Source organism: Carcharodon carcharias, chromosome 9 (assembly GCF_017639515.1).
Source record: "Carcharodon carcharias isolate sCarCar2 chromosome 9, sCarCar2.pri, whole genome shotgun sequence".
NCBI classification, from domain to species: Eukaryota; Metazoa; Chordata; class Chondrichthyes; order Lamniformes; family Lamnidae; genus Carcharodon; species Carcharodon carcharias.
Genome location: NC_054475.1, coordinates 172,520,361 through 172,548,063, shown reverse-complemented (window position 1 = coordinate 172,548,063; position 27,703 = coordinate 172,520,361). Strand labels below are relative to the sequence as shown.

The window sequence follows — 27,703 nt, the reverse complement described above, 5'->3', positions numbered from 1 at the left end:
CCCCCCCCCCCACCCACAAACACCACCACCACCCCCAACCCCTCCCCCCACCCCCTCAGCCCTCACCCCATCCCCATCCACCCTCACCCCCCCCGGCCCCGCCCTCACCCCATCCCCGGCCCCGCCCCATCCCTGCACTGCTCTCCCCCCCCAGCTCGGATGCTTACATTGCCTGCTGATTCTATGGCAGGGAGCATCACAGCAGAGCCTGATCCAATTCTCATCGATTATTCAGACTTAATATTTTCCAGCACGGAGTTTCTGGATTAGGAGCAGGAACTGGGGCAGGTTTTTCTCTCTCCATTTCTCTGAAGCTATTTGAACAGCCCTGGTGTTATCCTGGCTGAAATTGCCTCAATCAGCTCAGAGTCAGCACTAAATATTTGATTAAAAGTTTGTTTTGCATTAAACAAAGGCAAAGTAAGCCTTTCAATTTCTGATTTTTTAAATTTAATATCTTTAAGTTGTTCTTGCACTATTGAGCAATATTTGGTGTAATGTGAGCCAAATTTTACAGACTATAAACTGTTGTAATGTTGTGTGCAGGAAGCAGTGTGGTTCCTCTCAAATGTCACTGCTGGAAACCAGCAGCAAGTGCAATCAGTCATAGACGCTGGGCTCATTCCCATGATTGTCCATCATCTCACCAAAGTAAGTACACTTGCTGCTCTTTTCACTGTAAACCTGCACCACGATACTTATTTTTAAACTAAACATTTAGAATCTCTGGTATTAAGGTTTCTGCATTAGGGGGCTGTTACCCTGCAAGTACTAGCTTGAAAAGCATCTATAGTGACGTGACCAGCAGTACTCAGGATACTATCACTCCATGGTCAAGCAAACAGTCTTCTGCTCATACATGCCCACAGGCAAGACCCTCAGCTCTGAGGGAGCACTGGGCTGTTGGAGGGGCAGCACTGAGGGAATGTCGCACTATCAGAGGGTCTGTACTGAAGGAGCACTATGCTGTCGGTGGATCAGTACTGGAGCAACACAGCACTGTCAGGTGCAGTACTGAGGGAGTGCTGCACTGCCAGAGGGTCAGTACTGAGGGAATGTTGCACCATCACTAGGGCAGTGCTGAAGGAGCGCTGCAATATCGGAGAGGCAGTAGTTATTGGGTGGGGTCATAGTAAGGGAAAAAGTAATACAGTCTACATCAGGTTTACTGTGCATGTATGTGAATGTACAAAGTGGCAAATAAGATTGGGGAGTTACAGGTGCAGATTACCATGTAGAAATATGATGTTGTGGCTCTAACAGAGACCTGATCAAAGAAGGGCAGAACTGGGTGTTAAATATTCCTGGATACAAGGTATTCAGGAAAGATAGGAAAGGAAGAAAAGGGGGAGGGGTGGCAGGATTGATAAAGGAGAACATTGCAGAGCTGGAGAAGGAGGATGACCCACAGGGATCAAGGACAGAATCTGTTTGGGTAGAGGTAAGTAACAAAAAGGGTTTGATGTAGTCTATAGGATACCAACTAGTGGGAAGGATGTAGAAGAACAAACTTGCAAGGAAATTACAGAAAAGTGCAAAATTCATAGAGTGCTTATAGTGGGGGACTTTACTCACTTGAATATAGACTGGGATAGTGTAAAGGGCAGAGAGGGGGCAAGAGTTCCTAAAGTGTGTTCAGGAGAATTTTCTACAGTAGTATGTGACAGTCCAATGAGTAAGAAAGCACTGCTAGACGTCGTTCTTGGGAATGAGGTGGGCCAAGTGAATCAAGTGTCAGTGGGAGAACATTTAGGGGAGAGTGATCATTGTATCATAAGGTTTCGGTTGGGTATGGAAAAGGACAAAGAACAATCCAGAGTAAGAATAATTAACTAGGGGAAAGCCAGCTTCAAAGGGACAAGAACAGATCTGGATAAAATAAATTGGAGCCAAAGGTTGACAGGAAAAACAGTAACTGAACAGTGGGCTACTTTCAAAGAAGGTACAGTCAAGCTATATTCCCTTGAAAGGGAAAGGTAGGGCCAACAAATCCATTGCTCCCTGGATGACTAAAGAGATAGAAATTAAGATGAAGAAGAAAAATTATGCTTCTGACAGAAGCCAGATAGAAAATACAATTGAAAATCAGGCTGAATAACAAGGTTCAGAGGGGATTTTTAAAAATTCATTCATGGGATTTGGATGTCACTAGCTAGGCCAGCATTTATTGCCCATCCCTAATTGCCCTTGAGAAACTGATAAGCTTGCTAGGCCATTTCAGAGGGCAGTTAAGAGTCAACCACATTGCTATGGGTCTGGAGGCTTTATGGATTGAGCTTAGAAATAAAAAAAGGGGCAGCCACACTACTGGGAGTATACTACAGACCCCCAAATAGTGAAAGGGAGATAGAAGAACAAATATGTAGGCAAATTTCTGCTTGTAAGGACAAGAGGACAATAATAGTAGGGGACTTCAACTATCCTAATATCAACTGGGATTCAAACAATATAAGGGGCACTGAGGGAGAAAAATTCATGCACTGTGTGCAGGAAAATTTTTTCAACCAATTAGTGACAAACCCAAAGAGAGGAGATGCAATTCTGGACCTAGTCTTGGGGAACGAAGAAGGGCAAGTGGGTGAAGTGACAGTTGGCGACCATATCAGGGACAGTGACCACAATTCAGTTAGATTTAGCATTACCATGGAAAAGGACAGAGATAAGGCAGGAGTAAATGTCTTGAACTGGGGGGAAGGCAAATTTTGCAGAAATGAGAAGGGACTGGGCTGAGGTGGACTGGACAGCACTGCTGGAGGATAAAACAGTGGAAAACCATTGGGAAGCGCTAAAAAGCGAGATCCTAATTATACAAAGTAGATATGTCCCCTACAAAAATAAGAGTGGTACTGCCAAATCTAGACCCCCCTGGTTGTCTAGAGGAATACAGGGGAAGATTAAACAGAAAAGGAAAGTGTACAATAGGCACAAAGAACTAAGCACTGCAGATAGCCTAGACGAATATAGGAAGTGCAGAGATGAAGTAAAAAAGGAAATAAGGAAATCAATGAAAGGGCATGAAAAACGATTAGCAAGTAGAAGTAAATATAACCCAAAGGTGTTTTACCAATACATTAATGCTAAAAGGTTAGTTAAGGAAAAAGGGGACCTATCAGAGATGAAGATGGAAACTTGTGTGTAGATGCAGAGGCTGTGGGAGGGGTTTTGAATGAATATTTTGTCTCCGTGTTTACAAAGGAAAAGGACGATGTAGCTATAGTAGTCCAGGAGAATATCTCGCAGTGATATTGGACGGGATAGTCATAAAGAGAGAGGAAGTACTTGAAGGGTTGAAATCCTTGAAAGTTGATAAGACACCAGGGCCAGATGGATTGTTTCCGAGGCTGCTGAAGGAAGTCAGGGAGGAGACAGCAGGTGCTCTGAGGATGATTTTCCAATCTTCACAAGATACAGGGGAGGTACCGGAGGACTGGAGAAATGCAAACATAGTTCCATTGTTTAAAAAGGGATCAAAGGAAATGCCAAACAATTATAGGCCAGTTAGTCTTACATCGGTGGTGAGCAAATTAGTAGAATCAGTCCTGAGAGATAGGATTAACTGTCATGTGGAAAGGCATGGACTAGTCAGGGATGGTCAGCATGGATTTGTTAAAGGAAGGTCTTGCCTCACAAATTTGATTGAATTCTTTGAGGAAGTGACAAGAAGGGTTGATAAAGGTAGTGTAGTGGATGTTGTGTACATGGATTTTAGCAAGGCATTTGACAAGGTCCCACATGGCAGATTGGTCAGGAAAGTAAAAGCCCATGGGATTCAGGGTAATGTGGTAAACTGGATAAAAGGTTGGCTTTGTAACAGGAAACAAAAGGTAATGGTCGATGGACACCCTTGCGAATGGAAAGTTGTTTCAAGTGGTATTCCACAGGGCTCGGTTGTAAAGAAGGCATTTGGAATGCTCTCCTTCATTGGCAGAGGGACAGAATATAAAAGTAAGGATATAATGTTGGGATTGTATAAAACACTGGTGATGCCACAACTGGAGTATTGTGTGCAGTTCTGGTCACCACATTACAGGAAGGACGTAATAGCTCTGGAGAGACTGCAGAGGAGGTCTACAAGAATGTTGCCAGGGTTAGAAATGTGTAGCTACGAGGAGAGATTGGATAGTTTGGGGTTGTTTTCCTTAGAACAAAGAAGGCAGAGAGGTGACTTGATTGAGGCATACAAAATTATGTGGGGAATAGATAGAGTGGACAGGATAAAATTGTTTCCCTTGGTGGAGAATTATAGAACCAGGGGACCTAGATTCAAGATAAGTGGCAGAAGGTGTAGGGGAAACATGAGGAAGAACTGTTTTATGCAGAGGGTAGTGGGTATCTGGAATTCACTGCTCAAGTTGGTAGTAGAGGCAGAAACTCTTAAATTCTTTTAAAAGTACCTGCATCTGCACCTTAAGTGCTGTAAGCTGCAAGGCTATGGGCCGGGTGCAGGAAGGTGGAATTAGAAAGGGCACCTGGGTGTCCTCGGGCTGGCATGGACAAGGAATGGCCTCCTTCTGTGCTGTAACTTTTCTATGGTTCTATGGAGTCGCATATAGACCAGACCAGGTAAGGACAGCATCTTCCTTCTCTAGAGGACATTAATGAACTAGATGGGTTTTTACTGACAATCAACAATGGCTTCATGGTCCTCATTAGACTTTTAATTCCATATTTTTACTGAGTTCAAATTTCACCATCTGCTGTGGTGGGATTCGAACCCTGGTCCCCTGAGCATTACCCTGGGTCTCTGGATTACTAATCCAGTGACAATACTATGCAAATAAGAGAAGCAAAGAGGGAGTATGAAAAGAGACTGGCAGTTAACATAAAAGGGAATCCCAAAGTATTCTATTGGCATATAAACAGTAAAAAGGTGGTAAAAGGAGGAGTTGGAGCGATTAGGAACCAAAAAGGACATATATGCTTGGAGGCAGAGGGCATAGCTGAGGTATTAAATGAATACTTTGCATTTGTCTTTACCAAGGAAGAAGGTGCTCCCCAGGCCATGCTGGAAGAGGAGGTAATTAAGACACCAGAAGAGTTTAAAATTAATAAGGAGGTGGAATTAGATAGGCTGTCTGTCCTTAAAGTTGATAAGGCACAAGGAATGGATTAGATGCATCCAAGGATATTGAGGAAAGTCATAGAGGTCTACAGCACAGAAAAAGGCCCTTCGGCCCATTGAGTCTGTGCCGGGCAAACAAGTACCTAACTATTCTAATCCCATTTTCCAGCACTAGGCCCACAGCCTTATATGCCATGGCATCGCAAGTGCACATCCAAATACTTCTTAAATGTTAGGAGGGTTTCTGCCTCTATCACCCTTTCAGGCAGTGAGTTCCAGATTCCCACCACCCTCTGGGTGAAAAAATTCTTTCTCACATCCCCTCTAAACCTCCTGCCCTTTACCTTAAATCTATGCCCCCTGGTTATTGATCCCTCCACCAAGGGGAAAAGTTCCTTCCTGTCTACCCTATCTATGCCCCTCATACTTTTATACACCTAAATCATGTGCCCCATCAATCTCCTCTGCTGTAGGGAAAATAACCCCAGTCTATCCAATCTCTCCTCATAACTAAAACTCTCCAGCCCAGGCAACATCCTGGTAAATCTCCTCTGCACTCTCTCTAGTGCAATCACATCCTTCCTATAATGCGGATTCCAGAACTGCATGCAGTACTCTAGTGTGGTCTAACCAGCGTTTTATACAGTTCCAGCATAACCTCTCTGCTCTTATGTTCTATGCCTCAGCTAATAAAGGCAGGTATCCCATATGCCTTCTTAACCTCCTTATCTACCTGTCCCGCTACCTTAAGGGACCGGTGGACATGTACATCAAGGTCCCTCTGATCCTCGGTACTTCCCAGGATCCTACCATTCATCATGTATTCCCATGCCTTGTTTGTCCTGCCCAAGTGCATCACCTCACACTTATCAGGATTAAATTCCATTTGCCACTGATCAGCCCATCTGACCAGCCCATCTATATCCTCCTATAGTCTAAGGCTATCCTCCTCACTATTTACCATCCCACCAATTTTCATGTCATCCGCGAACTTACTGATCCATCCTCCTACATTCAATTCTAAGTCGTTTATATATACCACAAACAGCAAGGGACCCAACACTGATCCCTGTGGAACCCCACTGGACACAGGCATCCAGTCACAAAAACACCCCTCGACCATCACCCTCTGCTTCCTGCCACTCAGCCAATTCTGGATCCAGTTTGCCATATTGCCTTGGATCCCATGGGCTCTTAGCTTTATTATCAGTATCCCATGCAGGACCTTATCAAAAGCCTTACTGCAGTCCACGTCAAATGCATTGCCCTCATCTACACATCTGGTCACCTCATCAAAAAATTCAATCAAATTGTCCAGACATGACATCCCCTTAACAAAATCATGCTGACTGTCCTTAATTAATCCCTGCCTGTCCAAGTGTAGATTACTTCTGTCCCTTAGAATTGCTTCCAATAGTTTTCCCACCACTGAGGTTCGACTGACTGGCCTGTAGTTCCCTGGTTTATCCCTTCCTCACTTCTTGAATAACGGCACCACATAGGCTGTCCTCCACTCCCCTAGCACCTCTCCTGTGGCTAGAGAGGTATTGAAAATTATTGCCAGCACCCCTGCTATCTCCATTCTTCCCTCACTCAACATCCTGGGATACATTTCATCCGGGCCTGGAGATTTATCTACTTTTAGCTTGCCATTCCACTTAGAACGTCTTCCCTTTCTATGCTAATTTCTTTAATTATATCACAGTCCTTCTGCCTGATTTCCATACCCACGTTGTCCCTCTCACTTGTGAATAGCAACGCAAAGTATTCATTTAGAACCCTACCTACGTCTTCCGGCTCCACGCACAAATTACCATTATGGCCCTTAATGGGTCCTACTCTTTCCCTAGTTATCCTCTTACTTTTAATGTTCTTATAAAATAACTTTGGATTTTCCTTTATTTTACCTGCCAATGTTTTTTGATGCCCCCTTTTTGCTCTCCTCATTTCCTTTTTAAGTTCCCCCCTACATATTCTATACTCCTCTAGGGCTTCCGCTGTTTTGAGTCCTCAGTATCTGCCATAAGCCTCTCTTTTTCTCTTTATCCAATCCTGTATATCCCTTGACATCCAGGGTTCCCTGGATTTGTTGTCCCACCCTTTGTCTTTACTGGAACATGTTGGCTCTCTCTATTTCCTTCTTGAATGAGTCCCACTGCTATGACGCAGATTTACCTAAAAGTAGCTGCTCCCAGTCCATTCTGGCCAAATCATATCTGATCTTATTAAAATTGGCCTTCCCCCAACTTAGAACTCTGATTTCTGGCCCTTCCTTGTCCTTTTCCAACAACCTTGAATCTAACAGAGTTATGATCACTATCTGCAAAATGCTCCCCCACTGATACCGCTACCACTTGCCGGCTTCAATCCCTAGAATTAAGTCCAGGACTGCCCTTTCTCTTGTAGGACCTTCTATATACTGGCTTAAAAAGCTCTCCTGGATGCATTTTAACAATTCCGCTCCCTCTAAACCTATCACACTATGACTAACCCGGTTAATCTTGGGGAAGTTGAAATCCCCCACTATTACTACCCTATTATTTTTACACTTCTCTGAAAGTTGCCTACATATCTGCTCTTCTATTTCTTTCTGACTATTTGGGGGCCTATAGTACACTCCCAGCAATGTGATTGCTCCTTTTTTGTTTTTCAGTTCTACCCATATGGCTTCATTTAAGGAGCCTTCTAAGATGTCATCCCTCCTTACTGCTGTAATTGATGTTGCAATACTCCCTCCTCTTTTACCTCCTACCTTGTCTCACCTGAAGACCCTAAATCCTGGAATATTGAGCTGCCAATCCTGCCCCTCTCTCAAACACGTCTCTGTGACAGCAATGACATCATACTTCCATGTGTTAATTTGTGCCCTCAACTCAATTGCCTTATTTGTCAGACTCCTTGCATTAAAATAAATACCATCCAACCTTGCCAAACTTCCTTGTGTCTTAACTGGCCTATAATTTCTATGCCTTCCAGACTCACTTGCTCTCTCTTCTAATTTTGGCTGTGCATCTCCCTCTGCTGAACCTCCTCTCAGGGTCCCATCCACCTGCCAAGTTAGATTAAACCCTCCCCAACAGCATTAGCAAACCTCCCCGCAAGGATGTTGGTCCCATTCCGGTTCAGGTGCAACCCGTCTGTCTTGTACAGGTCCCACTGCTCCCAGAAATGGTCCCAATGTCCCAGAAATCTAAAGCCCTCCCTCCTGCACCATCTCTCCAGCCACGCATTCATCTGGACTAACCTCCTATTTCTATACTCACTAGCGTGTGGCACCGGAAGTAATCCAGAGATTACTACTTTTGAGGTCCTGTTTTTTTAATCTGTTTCCTAGCTCCCTAAATTCTGCTTGCAGGACCTCATCCCACTTTCTACCTATGTCTTTGGTGCCAATATGTACCACGAACTCTCTCTGTTTGCCCTCCTCCTTTAGAATGCCCTGCAGCCATTCAGTGACATTGTTGACCCTGGCACCAAGGAGGCAACATACCATCCTGGAGTCACGTCTACGTCCGCAGAAACGCCTGTCTGTTCCCCTTATTATTGAGTCTCCTACCACTATTGCTCTTCGCCTCTTTTTCCTCCCACCCCTGTGCAGCTGAGCCACTCACAGTGCCATGAGCGTGGCTACATTCCCCAGAGGAACCGTCACGCTCACCATTTTCCAACACAGAAAAACGGTTCTCGAGTGAGATGCACCCTGGGGATTTCCTGACTACCTGCCTGACACCTTTCTCCTGACTGATGGTCACCCATTACCCCTCTGTTTGCACTTCCGTAAGCTGTGGGGTGACCACATCTAAAAATGTGCTATCCGTGAAACAGCCTCGCCATTGCACCTCAGTGCCTCCAGCTGCCACTCAAGCTCTGAAACACGGAGCTCAAGTAGCTGCAACTGGTGGTACTTTCTGCACACGTGGTCAGTCAGAGTGCAAGGAGCGTCTAGGACTTCCCACATGTTGCAAGCGGTACATAACACGGGACTGAACTGCCCTGCCATGCCTCTAGTTGAAAAAAAACCCTTACTTTAAGTTAAATTATTTATGTATTTTAAATAAAAACTAGAATCCTTACCTTTCTTTAGCTTAATCTATTTTAAGCCGGAGAAAAACACTTACCCACTACTCACCAGTTAGCTCTCACCTTTGTGCTGACGTCACTTTTTGAAGCTTCCCCGCACTCATGCTGATTCTGATGACTCCGCCGAGCTCTCATGCTGTCTTGAGATGTCACTCTTATTTTCAACAAGAACTGACTGCAGGACATTCTTCTCAGACTGCTTCACCACAAGGCTGACTGCAGGACGCTCTTCCCAGACTGCTTCACAGTGATGCTGACCACAGGACACTTCCCTGAAGTGAGAGTGGAAACTGCGGAGACATTGGCCATAATTTTTCAGTCTTCCTTAGACCCCAAGGGTAGTGCCAGTGGACTGGAGAATTGCAAACATTGCACCCTTGTTCAAAAAAAAGTGTAAAGATTAGCCCAGCAACTACAGGCCAATCAGTTTAACCTTGGTGGTGTTCTGGAAACAATAATTAGGGACAAAAATAATAGTCACATGGACAAATACAGATTAATTAAGGAAAATCAAGATGGATTTCTTAACGAAAAATCATGTTTAACTAACCTGCCAGACGTTTTTGAGGAGGTAACAGAGAGGGTTGTTGAGGGCAATGCTGTTGATGTGATGTACATGCACTTTAAAAAGACAAAAACAGAAACAAATACCTGGAAAAACTCAGCAGGTCTGGCAGCATTGGCGGAGAAGAGCACAGTTGACGTTTCGAGTCCTCATGACCTTTTAACAGAACAGCAAAAAGACATTTGATACAGACCCACACAACAGACTTGTGAGCAAAGTTAAAGCTCACGGAATAAAAGGGACAGTAGCAACATGGATACAAAATTGGCTGAATGACAGGAAACAGAGAGTAGTGGTTAATGGATGTTTTTCAGGCTAGAGGAAGGTTTGTAGTGGAGTTCCCCAGGGGTCAGTGTTGGGACCCTTGCTTTTCCTGATATATATTAATGACCTAGACCTTGATGTACAGGGCACAATTTCAAAATTTGCGGATGATCGAAACTTGGAAGCATTGTGAACTGTGAGGAGGACAGTGTAGAACTTCAATGGGACATAGACAAATTGGAATGGGCAGACAGCTGGCAGATGAAGTTCAATGTGGAAAAATATGAAGTAATTAATTTTTGAACCAAGAACATGGAGAGCCAATATAAAATAAAGGGTAGAACTCTAAAGACGGTGCAGGAGCAGAGGGACCTGCATGTATTTGTGCATAAGTCATTGAAGGTGGCAGGACAGATTGAGAGAGCGTTTAACAAAGCATTTGGCATCCTAAGCTTTATTAAGAGGGGAATTGAGAGCAAGGAGGTTATGTTGAACTTGTATAAGACACTGGTTTGGCCTCAGCTGGAGTACTGAGTTCTGGACGCCACACTTTAGAAAGGAGGTGAAGGCATTGGGGAGAGTATAAAAACAATTCACAAGAATGGTTTCAGGGATGATGATCTTCAGTTATGAAGATAGATCGGGGAAGAGAAGGCTGAGGGGGGATTTGATAGAGGTATTCAAAATCATGAGGGTTCTGGACAGAGTAGATGGGGAGAAACTTCCCACTCGTGAAAGGATCAAGAACAAGAGGGCACAGATTTAAAGTAATTGGCAAAAGAGACAAAAGCAATATGAGAAATAACTTTTTCCGCAGTGAGTGGTTAAGGCCTGGAGTGCGCAAACTGAGAGTGTGGTGGAGGCAGGTCCAATCGAGGCATTCAAAAGGGAATTGGACCTTTATTTGCAGAGGAAGTATGTGCAGGTTTATGGATAGTAGGCAGGAGAATGGCACTAAGTAAATTGCTCATTCGGAGAGCTGGTGCAAACATGATAGGCCAAATGGCCTCCTTCTGAACTGTGACAATTCTGAGAGTCAGAACTGAGGGAGTGCTGCACTGTCAGAGGGTCAGTACTGAGGGAGCACTGCACTGTCGGAGGGCAGTACTGAGGGAATGATGCACTGTCAGAGGGTTGGTACCAAGGGAGTGCTGCACTGTTGGAGGGTCGGTGCTTGAGGGGGTGCTGCACTGTCAGGGTCAGTACTGAGGGAGTGCTGCACTGTCAGAGGGTTGGTACTGAGGGAGTACTGCACTGTTGAAGTGGGAAATAATCTGCCTGGTCAGGTAGTTGTTGAAGTTCCCATGACGTCACTTAAACACAGTGTTTTCCCAGTGTCTTCCTTCCTCCTCAATGGCCTGAAAAACAGGCCCAATTGATTCTTCTTCTGTTTATGGGATCCTACTATGCAGAGTTGGCAGGCATGTTTGCGTAACAGTGGCTTCACTTTTCTTTATTCGTTCATGGGATGTGGACATCGCTGGCTAGGCCAGCATTTATTGCCCATCCCTAATTGCCCTTGAGAAGTTGGTGGTAAGCTGCCTTCTTGAACCGCTACGGTCCACATGGTATAGGTACACCCAATTCAAAAGTAATTCATTGTGAAGTGCTTTGTTCTGTTGCCCTATATAAATGCAAGTTATGTCTTTTCTCTGTTTACATCGAGTTTTATTTATCCTGTTTTATTTTAAATTTAGTGAAGATGTAATTTGATTTATTTGGTTGGTTCCACATCTTTACAATCCTTGGTTATTTTCCCACTAATGTGTGTCTGAAGCTAACCTCTGAGCAGTCTGTGTATAAAGGTCATGATGACTATTTGTCATGTGGATTTTGTGTTTGAATACTCGACCACTAATTATTAAATGGTTGTCCTTCCTTCAAGGGAGATTTTGGGACTCAAAAGGAAGCAGCATGGGCCATCAGTAACCTGACAATCAGTGGGAGAAAGGAACAGGTAACTACACCTTTTGGCAACACAGAAACACCATGTCATTCAGTGTGTCTGGTGAACATACCATCTGGCCATTCTCATGGACCTGCACTTACTTCATGTTCCTAAACATACACTTCCCAGAAGAGTATGAAAATTGTATTTCCACTATAGTTAGCTAGAAAAGAAAGTCCTACAATCCTTAACACGTGTTTTCAATTTGGTAATAATGTGTGATTTTCTTGCAGAGCATACAGTACATTTCAGATCTGGAAATATTTAATTTTGGATCGAGTGATGTGTTTGAATACCATTCATTGGGTGGAAAGTAATGGAAATTTGAACCCCATCTGGTAGCATTTGCCACTTTGCTTCCCCTGTCCAAATGTTTGTTCCATAAATGTAGCTGCTTTTCGATAAGGAAGTGCTTTGAAGATTATAAAAATAAAATTCAATGTGGTACACAGAAATTGAGTCTATTGCCTCACTTATAGTAGGCAATTATGTTATGAAAGCAAAATATTTTGACTATTCTGAGATTCTGTTCACTGATGACAAACTGAATGTTTCTTGGATTTTTACTGTTTGTTAGGTGGGACACAAAATGTACAATCCTGATCTTTGCACTGAGCAAGAACTATAGGGTATGCCACCTCTGACCATTCTCTGACATCTCTTTTGGCAGTTTCATGACCTCAGGCTGAGGCTCTGTACTGTTCAGGGGATATTTAAGATCCCCTGGCATTCCAGGCCAGAGCAGGAAGTTTTCTGCATGGAAGTTCTCGGCCTTTCATCCTACAGTTAGATTGGTCACACATCTCATTGTTGGTTGTTAGACTCAGTCACTGCTGCATTCACCAACAAAAGTGACTGCACTTCAATATGTAATGCATTGTATGTGGAACATCCTAAGATGCACTAAGTTGCCATATTAATTTAGGATCATTGAAAGTAAGTTCAGTTTAGGTTGTAAAGGACCAAGTGTGCATATGTGTAGATATCTCTTATTTGAGTTTTTAATTCATTGCTTTTCAGGTTGAATACCTCGTCCAGCAGAACGTTATCCCTCCTTTCTGTAAATTGCTTGGTGTGAAAGATCCTCAGGTGATTCAGGTGGTTCTTGATGGTCTAAATAATATTTTGAAGGGGGCTGGTTCTGACACAAATACATTAGTTGAAATGATAGAGGAGTGTGGAGGTAAGTGAAGTGCTTTTAATATTACCCCCTGAAGATCAAACTGTTTGTATCTCTGGATTGAAATATTTAACACTGCTACACTTCTCAGGACTTGAAAAAATCGAAGCCCTGCAGCAGCATGAGAATGAGGACATCTACAAACTTGCCTACGAGATCATTGACCACTATTTCTGTGGGGTGGAGGTGAGAATGTTTTCAACATGAGCTTATTGTAGGAAACTACAGGCCAGTTAGCCTCATATCTGGCAAAGGGAAAATACAAGAACCTATTATTAAGGAGTTTATAGGAAGGCACTTAGAAAATCTCAATGCAATCAGACAGAATCAACATGGTTTTGTGAAAGGGAAATCATGTTCGGCTCATTTATTAGCGTTCTTTGAGGAAGTAACAAGCAACATGGATAAAGGGGAACCTGTAGATGTGGTGTATTTGTATTTCCATAAGCACTGACAAGGTGCCATATCAAAGGTTACTATACAGGATGAGAGCTCATGATGTAGGGGGTAACATATTAGCATGTGTAGAGGATTGGTAAGCTAACAGGAAACAAAGTAGGCATAAATGTGTCATTTTCAGGTTGGCAAGATGTGATGAGTGGAGTGCCACAGGAATTAGTGCTGGGGCTCAACTATTTACAATCTATATCGGTGACTTGGATGAAGGGACTGAATGCATGGTTGCTAACTTTGCTGATGACACTAAGATAGGTAAGGCAGTAAGTTGTGAAGAGGACATAAGGATTTTGCAAAGGGATATAGATAGGTAAGGTGAGTGGACATAAATTCAGCAGATGGAGTGTAATGTGGGAAAATGTGAACTTGTCCACTTTGGCAGGAAGAACAGAAAAGCAGAATATTATTTAAATGGAGAGAGTGTAGAGGTTCCCTTCTCCCTCAGAGACCTTCCCCACACTCAAGTTCGTGCCACCAGATTCACAAGTGTATGGCTTGAACAGAATGACCAGATCGTTCGCAATTGCTTTATTGAATCACCCATAACCCTACAGTACAAAACCCAAAATTTAAAACAACCTATTCCCGGTACCCAACACAAAATCACAGAAACAACTCGGTTAAAACTTACAAAAACACAGGCAAAACACCACGTCCTGTCCTGAAACCTTAAGAAAAAAATCTCACAGACCAATATCACCAAGATATGGCTGAAACAAGTTACAAGGTACCAGCAAAAAACACCAAGCTTTCACCCCAAACCTTCACAAAACCCTCAGACCATATCACTATGATTGGGCTGAAACTTAGAATCCCCAACATGGCTGGTCTGTCCACTGTTGACTGTAGGCCTGAGTCAAGGCGACCAAATTCGATTCTTCTTCCAACTGCAGCCCAGGTGTTCAGATTTTATAGTAATTTAACTCCGACATGTCAAAACATTTTTCCTGTTGTTCTAATGTCCGTTTAGTTGAGAAAATACAGGGTTTTCAATGGAAGAAGTATCCAGACAAATACTATCAGTTCTCATTGTATGAACAATGTTCCTGCTGCTTGAGGTGGCACAGTAACAGCACCTGGCTCCAAAGTTAATAAAGGTTTGAATGACCCTGTTCCAGTACTACTGTCTATGGTGGTTGAATAATTCTTTGAGCATATTGTATTGACAACATGTCCTTTGTGCCATTATATTGGGTAATCAGACTTCTTGATCGTGTTAGTCATTGTCCAAACCCTTTCAATGAGTCACCGTGTTTGCACTAAACATCTGAATTAACCCCTTGCTGCCCAGCCCTGTACTGCTGACTGCAGCTTATCTTTTTGAAATTTATAGTTCCAATCATGAGGTCAAAACATATCTGTGCGTTTGAAATTATGTTCCATAAATTTCCCAGTTGGAGGGCATTTCGAAACTTCAAAAGATTGCAGAACCCTGAGGTACAGAGGGATCTGGGTGTCCTGGTAAATGAGTCACACAAAATTCATGTGCAGGTACAGGAAGTGATGGAATGTCATTGTTTATTGCAAGGGGAATGGAATATAAAGGGGAAGTTTTGCCACAGTTTTACATGGCGTTGGTGAGACCACATCCAGAGAACTGTATACAATTTTAGTCTCCTTATTTAAGAAAGGACCTGCATTAGAACCTGCCCAGAGAAGGTTCACTTGACTGATTCCTGGGATGAAGGGTTATCTTATGAGGAAATGTTGGACAGGTTGGTCCTGTATTCATTGGAGTTTAGAAGAATGAGAGGTGATCTTATTGAAACATGTAAGACCCCGAGAGGACTTGATCGGGTGGATGCTGAAAGGATGTTTCCCCTTGTGGCAGAGACTAGAACTCAGGGACATAGTTTAAAAATAAGGGGTTTCCCATTTAAGATGGAAATGAGGAGAATTTTTTTCTCTAACAGTTGTTGTTAAGCTCCAATAGTTGTTTAGAAATGAAGACCGAACCAAGACAGACTCCTTCAGACAGAGTTTTCCTGGTTGTCATAAAACTCTCCACAGACTGCACTAGTCTCAGCTGTTATCCCTTTTATGCAACCAAATAGGTTCTTAGTTAAACAACCTAATAATTAGCAATTGAATTTCTTTAACTGTTTCCTTCCCTAACAGATTCCCCTCTTCTTAAAAAGAAAATAACCCAGAGTTTATATAATCACCGAAAAAAGACAACAGTAATAACAAACATCAATATATATTGTTGACGTTTCGAGTCCTCATGACCCTTCGACAGAACTGTCGAAGGGTCATGAGGACTCGAAACGTCAACTCTTTTCTTCTCCGCTGATGCTGCCAGACCTGCTGAGTTTTTCCAGGTAATTCTGTTTTTGTTTTGGATTTCCAGCATCCACAGTTTTTTTGTTTTTATTTTTGTTTTTATCAATATATATTTTTCATTCAATAAATTGACCTTATTCCCCTCCTTAAAGGAAACATATGTATAGATATGTCCACACAAAAGAAGTATTTTTTTAAAGAAAAAGACATCCCTCATTGAGGATCTCTAGTAACTGCTTGGAGCTCGCTCCTCTTTTGCTGAAGCAGTCAGATAATTGGTAGCTGTTATCAATCCATTTGATCTTGGCAATCTCCTTATTCTCGAGCATCTGTTTTAAGCTTGCAATGTCAATTGGCAATCTCTTCTCATTAATGCACTTTGTAGAGTGAACTTTTTCCCATAGTGTCTTGTTATCTATAAGACATTCAAAAGGTACCAATCCCGAATACCCTTTTCCATTTAAAACTTCTGCCAGTATCTTTGATGTAAAGACGACCATATCTACCTCCTCAACAAGTCTCTGCTGCTAATGTACTTTTTACAACTCTTCATATCTTTTTAGATTCCCATGCCAAAAGGCAGCATTTGCCTTTTCCTCCCATGAGATATTATAAATCCTCCCGCATTTGAAAATCCATCACAGATTTGCATAGGATGCATCACTGAACACAATCAGTTTCATTTCTCTAATATCACCCAAAGATGGGAATTTCAAAACACACTGCTCCATTTTTAATTTTGTCAATGTTTTGTTTGTCCGAATGATTTCTTCAATCTTGGGATCGTTCATTTTAGTGCCCAATTCCAAAACATCAAAACTGACATCTGGCCTGGTTTGTTTGCCTAGCCAATTGAGTTGCCCAGTTAGACTTCTGAGTTCCTCTTTCTCTGTTTCAGAAGCTGCTGTATCATTCTGGGAGGCCGTACCATGACTAATTGCAATGGGATTGACGTTCTCTAAATAGGATTGCTAATATAAAAAGGACGTGTGATCCGCTCTGCCTGATTCCCAATCCAATGTACTTCAACGCACCAGAGGCCTGATTTCCAATTTTAAACTCCATTCTGAGCCCATTAATGACAACTGTTTCAAATTCGCTACTCCCACCCCACAAAAAAAATCATCTACATGCATCATAAAGATGCCTGCAAGTTTCCATGATGACAGTAAAACATTGTCAGGTCTGCTTGCAACTGAAGACAGCCTAACTTTAACAAAACTGACCTCACTGAGAAATACCAAACTCTGGAGGCGTCATTTAAATCATAAACACATATATAGCTTCCAGAGAGTCCCTTCTGCATTTGGCACCTCTTTTGGTAGACGGCAAAAACTTCCCTTTGAAGTTGATGTCCCTGCAAAAAAGCAGCTTTAATATCAATGGACTTACATTCCCAAGCACTTGTAGCTAATAGAGCTAAAAAGATTTTCAGCATAACTTTCCCTGCCATGGGTGAATCTACTTGTATATCCCAGTCACCCAATTTTTCTTCAAACCCTCGTGCCACTAGCCTGGCTTTAGCTTTGCAAGTTCCACTAGGAAGCACCTTTTCTGTGCATATCCATCTATGAGACAGTGCTGGTTGTCCCCTATCTGGATCCTTTATTAAGTTATCGCCTAATTTGTTTGAAGCTACTGAGACTTCTCGATCACATGGGCTTCTGCTCCTTGTAGCGTTGCCAGTCTGTGCCATATTACATGACCTTATTAAGCTTTGCCCTCTATCATGCTCCAGACTGTTGCTGTTTGATCTCCCTCTCCCGTTTATAAATGTTCTTTCAACAGTTTGCGATCTCTTCCTGGAGGCATGTTCACTCCCAAATCCACTGTCTGAACAGATCCTGTGTTTCTATGCCTTCCGTTTTTGTATTTCATGTTCCCAATCCATAGGCCAAACCTCCTGTCCTTTATCTTATACATTTAACCAGTTTTTATATTTTCCAGTGGCCTTCAACCTACAATTGTCACATCCCGTCATTGACTGGCCCCTTCTGGCAAGTATGTAACTTTAGTGTCAGCTTTTGGCAGTTGTCCTCTGGGACAAATTGCCTCATCTTCTTTGTCCAAATTACTGTCTCCATCTTTAGATACCCTGTCAACTTCAGCTACCTGATCCTCACAATCATGCAACATACAGGTATGAGAAGTACATGGTTCATCACCCCTTCCTACAACACTCTCCAAACCAGCAAATTTGTAGTCTGCACCAAATAACCTTGATGAGTGTACCCAAATCATCTGGTTCCCAAGTTGTAAAATGACTGTTTTACCATCTTTACATATAATCTTTCTGGAGCCTTTCCACTCATTAAATCCTTCTCTTTTATCGTACACCATGTCTCCTGGATTGAAAATAGTTTCCGATGGACGTACATTGTGTCTTAGAGCTCACCAAATTCTTTCTGAAACTTCGGCTTTGAGGAACACTCTTCTACCAGCGTGTAGTTTGTTTAAATGCTCAGAAAAGGTAGAGCTAATTGTAGTTCCCTCCTAAGTTGGGAGATGATCACTCAGGACTGAAGGAAATTTTGGATTTCTACCAAAAACCAACTGATATGGACTGTAGCTCTCAACCGTCTCCAGTGGATTCTTGACATGGACAGCCCATGCTAGAGTTGACATAATTTACAGCTTGGCCTATCTGCCAATATTTTACGAAGCATCTCTATAACTGTGTGATTCCTTTCACACACTCCGTTACTAAAGGGGCTTTCAGCTGTGGCATTCATAACTATTACATTCATGTTTTCACATATATCCTGAACTCATCGTCAGCAAATTCACCCCCCATTATCAGTGAGGAATTTCGCAGGTGGTCCCATTCCAGTCCCTATCCACTTCTCCATTACCTGATCCACAAACATTTTTAATCTTAGTGAAGGAGGGTGGGCAAACTGCTGATGCAATTTAAACACAATTTGCTTTTCATCTTCCAAATTCCTATCTCCTGACGCCAATAACACTTTTTTAATCTCCTTAGTAGAAAAGTTAGGTTTTATTAAAGGAATACAGTCGTGTCCGGATCGTGTAAATTGTAAATCAACAGGTTTTCCAAATACAATGGCCTTGTCATTCTCCATGTCCAGCTCCATTTGCTTCTTGATCGATGGTCTGCTCATCAGTAACTGTGTTTCGCTAGACACTACATCTGTGCTGAGGAAATGATTGAATCCAGCTTTCTTACAGGGAATCTCTACCCTTTTTAAAAAGGTTTTAGGGTATTATCATCTCCAAATCTAAAACTGCCGGAACCCTCAAATTCTTTAACCTTATTCCGGTCCTTGTCATTTAAGGAGTCCAGGCAGCATTTTAACCAGTCTATTCCACAGAATGTAGACGTGAATCTGCTATTTAGCACCGCAGAGCTGAAGGACTCTGCCACCAAGACATTCGTGACTGGGCTGAAACATCTTGTAACTAATACAACGCCCTTTCTTTGGTCAATATCTCCATCTTTTTCTTCTAAGTCTTTTGTCTCATGTTTAATTTAGGGCAGTTCAGTTCATAATGGCATTTTGAATCACATCTAAAACACTGATTGACCACACCCTGGGCATTTCTGGGGTTCATTCTTTTGTTGTAAATCCCTGATTCTTTTCTTCTGCCATAATTGTCCAAGGTGTTTCTATCCTCATTGTTTCTAATTATAAATCTCCTTTCTTACTGACGCCTGCATCCTGTTTCTAAACAATCTCACCATCCCATTAACATCATATCCTCCATTTTCTGTCTTACCGCTGAATGGCTCATTTGTGCCATGAACTGTGCCAGAAAGGAATGTTTTCCAAGGAATTTTTTTTAGAGCTTTTTACATCTGCTCTAACGGAGTTTGTCTGTGTGAGTGTCTGTGTGTGAGGGTGCGCGCACGTGTGAGGGTGCGCGCGCGTGTGGGGGTGCGCACACGTGTGAGGGTGCGCGCGTGTGTCTTTCTGCAAACTTAGGAGCCTGTCCCTATTCGATACTCTGACACAGTCTAGTAACTTGAACGCCAGCACTGATTGGGAAATTTCTAGATGGAACTTTTGTAATCTTGCATATGGTCTACTGAATGCCATTATGTAATCTTCTATAGAACTTTCTTCCAATTTTCTAAATTTGTCAAAATCAGACCACGCTTCGTAAGCACTTAACATGTCATCCTTCTGATAGATCTTATCCATAAATCCAAACCTTCATCCATGTCGAAATGCTCAGACTCCAACTCTGAAAATACTTTGCATCTTATTTTGTTCTTATATGCTAATGAAAGTGCCAAGGCCATTCCCTGTTTTTTCTTTGTCAAGGACATAACCCGTGTCCACATGGTGACTTCATTTTTCCATTGCTCATAGGGTTCACTCCCAAAACACGTCAGTGGGCAATCATACCCCGAAACTCGACATTTTGATTTCAGCCATTGTTCAAAGTTACTCCGAACCACTCTGCTCTTAAATTTAACTCCAAATACAGTCTGTTGTCCGAAGAAAGCTTACTTTCCAATCTATTACTTACAAGCAGCAACCATTCTCTGCTACCACTGTTAAGCTCCAATAGTTGTTTAGAAATGAATACTGAAACCAAGACAGACTCCTTCAGACAGAGTTTTATTGGTTGTCATAAAACTCTCCACAGAGAGCACTAGTCTCAGCTGTTATCCCTTTTATACAACCAAATGGGTGCTTAGTTAAACAAACTAATAATTAGCAATTGACCTTCTTTAACTGTTTTCTTCCCTAACAATTATAAGGCTGTGGAATTGTCTTCCCCAGAGGGTGGTGGAGACAGGGTCATTGAATATTTTTAAGGCAGAGATAGATTCTTGACCCACGAGGGAGTCAAAGGTTATCCGGGGTAAGCAGGAAAGTGGAGTTGAGGTCACAATCAGATCAGCCATGATCTTATTGAATGGCAGAGCAGGCTGGAGGGGCTGAATGGCCTATTCCTGCGTGTAATTTGTACGTTCTTATCTTTTGGAGAAGTAGTACTCGTTATATTTGCTAATTGTTTAGTTACTCATGAAGTAAAGTAACACCTTACAAGTCATTGTGATGTACACTGAGAGGAAGCGATGTAGACAAGCTTGGTACACTGGATTCAGACTCCTGTCTTGGTTGCAGGCATTTTACACTGCACTTGTCAATTTAAGTTTCTTGTTGCATGTTTATTTGGACCAAAGTCATTTTTTCCAAATTATCAATTGTAGGGCATGTGAAGCAGCGTTTGCCATGATACCTCTTAAAAAATGAAATTATCCATGACCACAGAGTAATGTATGCTGGCCTGCATAGCATCCGCTATTTTCTAATCATAGAATATTGCAGTATAGAGGGAGGCTATTTGGTCCATCATGTCTTTGCTGGCTCTTTGAAAGAGCTATCCAATTAATCCCACTCCCCTGCCCCTTCCCCATAGCCCTGCACATTTTTCTCCTTCAATTATTTATTTTCCAATGATTCTGTTTCTAACACCATTTCAGGCCATATTCCATCAGCGCATTTCATATCATCATTTCAATCCCTCATGCTCTTGTCATATGAGACTTGTTGCCAAGCAACAATTTGATTGACTAATGCTGAGGAAAGATTTATGAAATTGCAGAATACTTTTTGAAGAATGTAGTTATGATTTCACTATAGGTGAAAACTTTTACAAATGACTAAAATGTTTAAAGCAACAAATCGCAGACCACATGTTCTGAAGTGGTGTGACTTTTCTGCTGTGTCAGTTTGATCAGCATTAATCAGAATTTATTGTGTGTGACTAAATTACAGCTATTGTTTACTGTGTGCGTGCACGTGTGTGAGGATGGGTGTGTGCATGTGCATGGGTGTGTGTGAGTGGGGAGATGGGTTGTGCGTGTGGGGGGGGGGGGGATGTGTGGCCGGGGGGGATGTGTGCATGTGGAGGTGTGTGGCAGGGGTGTGTGTGGCGGGGAGTAGGGGTGTGTGTGGCCGGGGGTAAGGGTGTGTGTGGCGGGGGGGTAGGGGTGTGTGTGGCGGGGGGGGTAGGGGTGTGTGTGGTGGGGGTGTAGGGGTGTGTGTGGCGGGGGGGGTAGGGGTGTGTGTGGCGGGGGGGGTAGGGGTGTGTGTGGCGGGGGGGGTAGGGGTGTGTGTGGCGGGGGGGTAGGGGTGTGTGTGGCGGGGGGGTAGGGGTGTGTGTGGCGGGGGGGTAGGGGTGTGTGTGGCGGGGGGGTAGGGGTGTGTGTGGCGGGGGGTAGGGGTGTGTGTGGCAGGGGGGTAGGGGTGTGTGTGGCGCGGGTTGGTAGGGGAATGTGTAGGGGGGTGTTTTGGGGGGTGTGTGTAGGGGGGTATTTTGGGGGGTGCGGGCATAGGGGTGTGTGTAGGGGGGTGTTTTGGGGGAACGGGGGTAGGGGTGTGTGTATGGGGGTGTTTTGGGGGTGTGTGAAGGGGGGGTATTTTGGAGGGTGGGGGTGTATAGGGGTGTGTGTAGGGGAGATTTTTGGGGAGGTGGGGGGGTAGGGGTGTTTTGGGGGGTGGGCGTTAGGGGTGTGTGTGGCGGGGGGTAGGGGTGTGTGTGGCGGGGGGGTAGAGGTGTGTGTGGCGGGGGGTAGGGGTGTGTGGGGCGGGGGGTTGGGTATGGGTGTGTGGTGGGGGGGGTAGGGGTGTGTGTGGCGGGGGTGGGTATGGGTGTGTGGCGGGGGGGTAGGCATGTGTGTAGGGGGTGTTTTGGGGTGTGTGTAAGGGGTGTTTTGGGGGGTGGGTGTTAGGGGTGTGTTTTGGGGGGTGGGGGGCTAGGAGTGTGTGTAGGGGGGGTTTAGAGGTTGTTTTTGAGGGGTGTTTGTAGGCGGGTATTTTGGGGGGTGGGGGCGTAGGGGTGTGTGTAGGGGGGTGTTTTGGGGAGTGGAGGGGTAGGGATGTGTGTGCCGGGGGTAGGAGTGTGTGTGGGGGGTTAGGGGTATGTGTAGAGGGTGTTTTGAGAGGTGGGGGGGTAGGAGTGTTTTGGTGGGTGGGGGTTAGGGGTGTGAGTGGCGGAGGGGTAGGGGTGTGTGTGGGGGGGTTAGGGGTGTGTGTGGGAGGGTGTAGGGGTGTGTGTGGTGGGGGGGTAGGGGTGTGTGTGGCGGGGGTAGGGGTGTGTGTGGCGGGGGGTAGGGGTGTGTGTGTTGTGCGGTTAGGGGTGTGTGTGGCGGGGGGGTAGGGGTGTGAGTGGGGGGGTAGGGGTGTGTGTCGGGGGGTAGGGGTGTGTGTGGGGGGGGGTAGGGGTGTGTGTGTTGTGCGGTTAGGGGTGTGTGTGGGGCGTTAGGGGTGTGTGTGGCGGGGGGGTAGGGGTGTGTGTGTTGTGCGGTTAGGGGTGTGTGTGGCGGGGGTAGGGGTGTGTGTGGCGGGGGTAGGGGTGTGTGTGGCGGGGGGTAGGGGTGTGTGTGTTGTGCGGTTAGGGGTGTGTGTGGCGGGGGGTAGGGGTGTGTGTGGCGGGGGGTAGGGGTGTGTGTGGCGGGGGGTAGGGGTGTGTGTGGGGGGGTAGGGGTGTGTGTGTTGTGCGGTTAGGGGTGTGTGTGGGGCGTTAGGGGTGTGTGTGGCGGGGGGGGGTAGGGGTGTGTGTGTTGTGCGGTTAGGGGTGTGTGTGGCGGGGGTAGGGGTGTGTGTGGCGGGGGTAGGGGTGTGTGTGGCGGGGGGTAGGGGTGTGTGTGTTGTGCGGTTAGGGGTGTGTGTGGCGGGGGGGTAGGGGTGTGTGTGTGGGGGGGTAGGGGTGTGTGTGGGGGGGGGTAGGGGTGTGTGTGTTGTGCGGTTAGGGGTGTGTGTGGCGGGGGGTAGGGGTGTGTGTGGCGGGGGGTAGGGGTGTGTGTGGCGGGGGGTAGGGGTGTGTGTGGGGGGGTAGGGGTGTGTGTGGCGGGGGTAGGGGTGTGTGTGGCGGGGGTAGGGGTGTGTGTGGGGGGGTTAGGGGTGTGTGTGGCGGGGGGTAGGGGTGTGTGTGTTGTGCGGTTAGGGGTGTGTGTGGCGGGGGGGTAGGGGTGTGTGTGTTGTGCGTTTAGGGGTGTGTGTGTTGTGCGGTTAGGGGTGTGTGTGTTGTGCGGTTAGGGGTGTGTGTGGCGGGGGGGTAGGGGTGTGTGTGGGGGGGTAGGGGTGTGTGTGGGGGGGTAGGGGTGTGTGTGGGGGGGTTAGGGGTGTGTGTGGCGGGGTGTAGGGGTGTGTGTGTTGTGCGGTTAGGGGTGTGTGTGGCGGGGGGTAGGGGTGTGTGTGGCGGGGGGTAGGGGTGTGTGTGGCGGGGGGTAGGGGTGTGTGTGTTGTGCGGTTAGGGGTGTGTGTGGCGGGGGGTAGGGATGTGTGTGGCGGGGGGTAGGGGTGTGTGTGTTGTGCGGTTAGGGGTGTGTGTGGGGGGTTAGGGGTGTGTGTGGGGGGGTTAGGGGTGTGTGTAGGTGGGGTAGAGGTGTGTGTGGGGGGGTTAGGGGTGTGTGTGGCGGGGGGGTTAGGGGTGTGTGTGGCGGGGGGGTAGGGGTGTGTGTGGCGGGGGGTTAGGGGTGTGTGTGGCGGGGGGTAGGGGTGTGTGTGGGGGGGTAGGGGTGTGTGTGGGGGGGTTAGGGTTGTGTGTGGCGGGGGGGTAAGGGTGTGTGTGTTGTGCGGTTAGGGGTGTGTGTGGCGGAGGGGTAGGGGTGTGAGTGGCAGGGGGGTAGGAGTGTGTGTGGCGGGGGGTAGGGGTGTGTGTGGGGGGTAGAGGTGTGTGTGGGGGGGTTAGGGGTGTGTGTGGGGGGGTTAGGGGTGTGTGTGGCGGGGGGTAGGGGTGTGTGTGGCGGAGGGGTAGGGGTGTGTGTGGCGGGGGGGTAGGGGTGTGTGTGGCGGGGGGTAGGGGTGTGTGGGGGGGGTAGAGGTGTGTGTATGGGGGTTAGGGGTGTGTGTGTGGGGGTTAGGGGTGTGTGTGGCGGGGGGTAGGGGTGTGTGTGTTGTGCGGTTAGGGGTGTGTGTGGGGGGTTAGGGGTGTGTGTGGCGGGGGGTAGGGGTGTGTGTGGCGGGGGGTAGGGGTGTGTGTGGCGGGGGGTAGGGGTGTGTGTGGCGGGGGGTAGGGGTGTGTGTGTTGTGTGGTTAGGGGTGTGTGTGGGGGTGTAGGGGTGTGTGTGGGGGGGTAGAGGTGTGTGTGGGGGGGTTAGGGGTGTGTGTGGCGGGGGGTAGGGGTGTGTGTGGCGGAGGGGTAGGGGTGTGTGTGGCGGGGGGGTAGGGGTGTGTGTGGCGGGGGGTAGGGGTGTGTGGGGGGGGTAGAGGTGTGTGTATGGGGGTTAGGAGTGTGTGTGGGGGGGTTAGGGGTGTGTGTGGCGGGGGGTAGGGGTGTGTGTGTTGTGCGGTTAGGGGTGTGTGTGTTGTGCGGTTAGGGGTGTGTGTGGGGGGGTTAAGGGTGTGTGTGGCGGGGGGTAGGGGTGTGTGTGTTGTGCGGTTAGGGGTGTGTGTGGCGGGGGGTTAGGGGTGTGTGTGGCGGGGGGTAGGGGTGTGTGTGGCGGGGGGTAGGGGTGTGTGTGTGGCGGGGGGGTGGGTATGGGTGTGTGGTTTGATTACTGCTCACTGATAATTTGTTGTTTTTGTGCCCTGACAGATTGATGAAGATCCTTGCCTTATTCCTGAAACCACCCCTGGAGGAACTTTCAACTTTGACCCTTCTACAGAGCTTCAGTCAAAGGAGTTTAATTTTTAAATATATACTCAATCTGAAGATATAAAATACAGCGAGCGATTGGTCATCTATCAATCAATGTTTGTAAAAATGTAAAAAGCAACATCAGACTTGGAATACTGGCTTGCAAAAAACAAGTGCAGCTGTCTGCACGCCAGACTGATCTTCCAACTACAAACAACAAAGCTGCTTTTAGGCCACTGCTAACCAGCCGAATCTCCTTCGTTGTTTCCCGCACTAACTTCTGTGATGCAATGACTGTGGCACATCCAGAGACATGGTGCTGAAACCTATCCTGTTTGAACAATCTGTTGGACTGTGCCTCTGTCTTTGGAGATGGAGCAGTGAAGAAAATTTCCAATCCCCCTATCATTCCTGTTTTCCTTTTGAGTTTATTGTAGTGGTAACTGCTGCCTTTCCCTTATAGCTCCTGTGTCTTAAACCAGTTCCCCCTTACTGAGACTACTTAAAATACCATAAAAAAGCCTAATATTACAATCCTGGTTTTGTGAGTTTTGTATGTAATCATAGGAGGCTTAAAATATTGGGGAAGTTCCTATTTTAATGCATCAGTATCACAACACACTCAGAATTTTCTGTGACAACTATACTATCAGTTTGGATGTGGTTCTCTGCAAGTTCTCAAACAGAAACTGCAAAATTGGTTCCTTCTCATTTTACAAGACTTACCATAAAGATGCTGAGACGATTGTTTTCTGTGACTGTACATCTGAGCATCCGTGTTACTCTCTATATTTGCCTCTAGAGATGCCTAACAAAATTATGGAATTAATACTGTCACTTCTGGAAACTGTTTTCAAGACAGCAAAAAGCATTAACATTCAGATGTGAAGGCAGTCGGCTCCCAGGAGTTCTGCACCTTTAATCTATTACCTAAATAAGACTCCTTTCATGACAGATTTTGCAATTGACTGAAGTGCACTATGGTATTTATAAGTACCTTTCACTGCTGGTGTACATTTTAGCAATATGTTTAGCATCACTGAAAATGCTCCACAGCCATTTTAAACATTGATGTGTTACTGCATGAAACTGGTGTGTATATATATATATATATATATATTAGTTACTCACATACAGTGTCACATTTTTATACGAGATGCCTCAATTCATTTTAATAATTAAAGGATCATTAATGTTAACTGCAAAATCAGGGCTTTAAATACTGCTACATGTGGTTTTGAAAATCCAATTGATGTGGTTGGGTTTTTGTATTTCCATAGGACATAAAGAAAAGCAGTTTATAATTCAGCTCAAGTTTTGCTTAGTCATGTTAAAAGAAATTGTTTTCAGTGAACAAATAATTAAATGTTTTGGTGCAGTTTGCCAGTTTTATTTCAGATACTTTAAATAGTTCAGTCTTTTACTCCTGTTTTGGTTGCAAGTGTTTGTGCTCTCCACACTCGTGTGCCGCTCAGGCACATGCTCACTTAAGTCACGCATACTTATTCTCACGTGCAAGCATTCATTCAATGTAGGCACACGTTCACAAACACGAGGAATATGATTACTCTCAAGTCACCCTCTCTCACTTCCACTCACTCACACCTCTCTTATACACACGTACACACACCAGCAAATGCACGGACATCACTTTACCCCATGGGTAGCAGATTTTAAGTTACCATCTCAGTAGAAGCTATTCGTCAAGATTAAATAGACTGGGACTTTACTCTCTGGGATTTTGAAATCACAGAATCACACAGTGCAGAGGAGGCCCTTCAGCCCATCAAGTCTGCACTGACACATGAGAAACACCTGACCTACCTACCTAATCCCATTTACCAGCACTTGGCCCATAGCCTTGCATGTTATGACGTGCCAAGTGCTCATCCAGGGACTTTTTAAAGGATGTGAGGCAACCCGCCTCCAGCACCCTCCCAGGTGGCGCATTCCAGACTGTTACCACCCTCTGGGTAAAAAGGTTTTTCCTCACATCCCCCCTAAACCTCCTGCCCCTCACCTTGAACTTGTGTCCCCTCATGACTGACCCTTCAACTAAGGGGAACAGCTGCTCCCTATCTACCCTGTCCATGCCCCTCATAATCTTGTACACCTCGATCAGGTCGCCTCTCTTCTCTGCTCCAATGAAAACAACCCAAGTCTATCCAACCTCTCTTCATAAGTTAAATGTTTCATTCCAGGCAACATCCTGGTGAATCTCCTCTGCACCCCCTCCAGTGCAATCACATCCTTCCTATAATGTGGCGACCAGAACTGCACACAGTACTCCAGCTGTGGCCTCACCAA

General features: G+C 45.4%; 1 protein-coding gene across 2 annotated transcripts in view; it reads left to right on the top strand.

Moving 5' to 3' along the window:
* Positions 1-26,777, top strand: part of LOC121282117 (importin subunit alpha-4-like) — a 122,296-nt gene extending 95,519 nt beyond the window's left edge. For both annotated transcript variants that reach the window (XM_041195602.1, XM_041195603.1), the window contains 5 exons: positions 547-651; positions 11,857-11,928; positions 12,940-13,102; positions 13,191-13,285; positions 25,355-26,777. In XM_041195602.1, coding sequence (XP_041051536.1) covers positions 547-651; positions 11,857-11,928; positions 12,940-13,102; positions 13,191-13,285; positions 25,355-25,453 — 534 coding nt within the window. In that variant the 3' untranslated portion in view covers positions 25,454-26,777. The remainder of the gene's footprint in view (positions 1-546; positions 652-11,856; positions 11,929-12,939; positions 13,103-13,190; positions 13,286-25,354) is intronic.
* Positions 26,778-27,703: the final 926 nt, after the last annotated feature.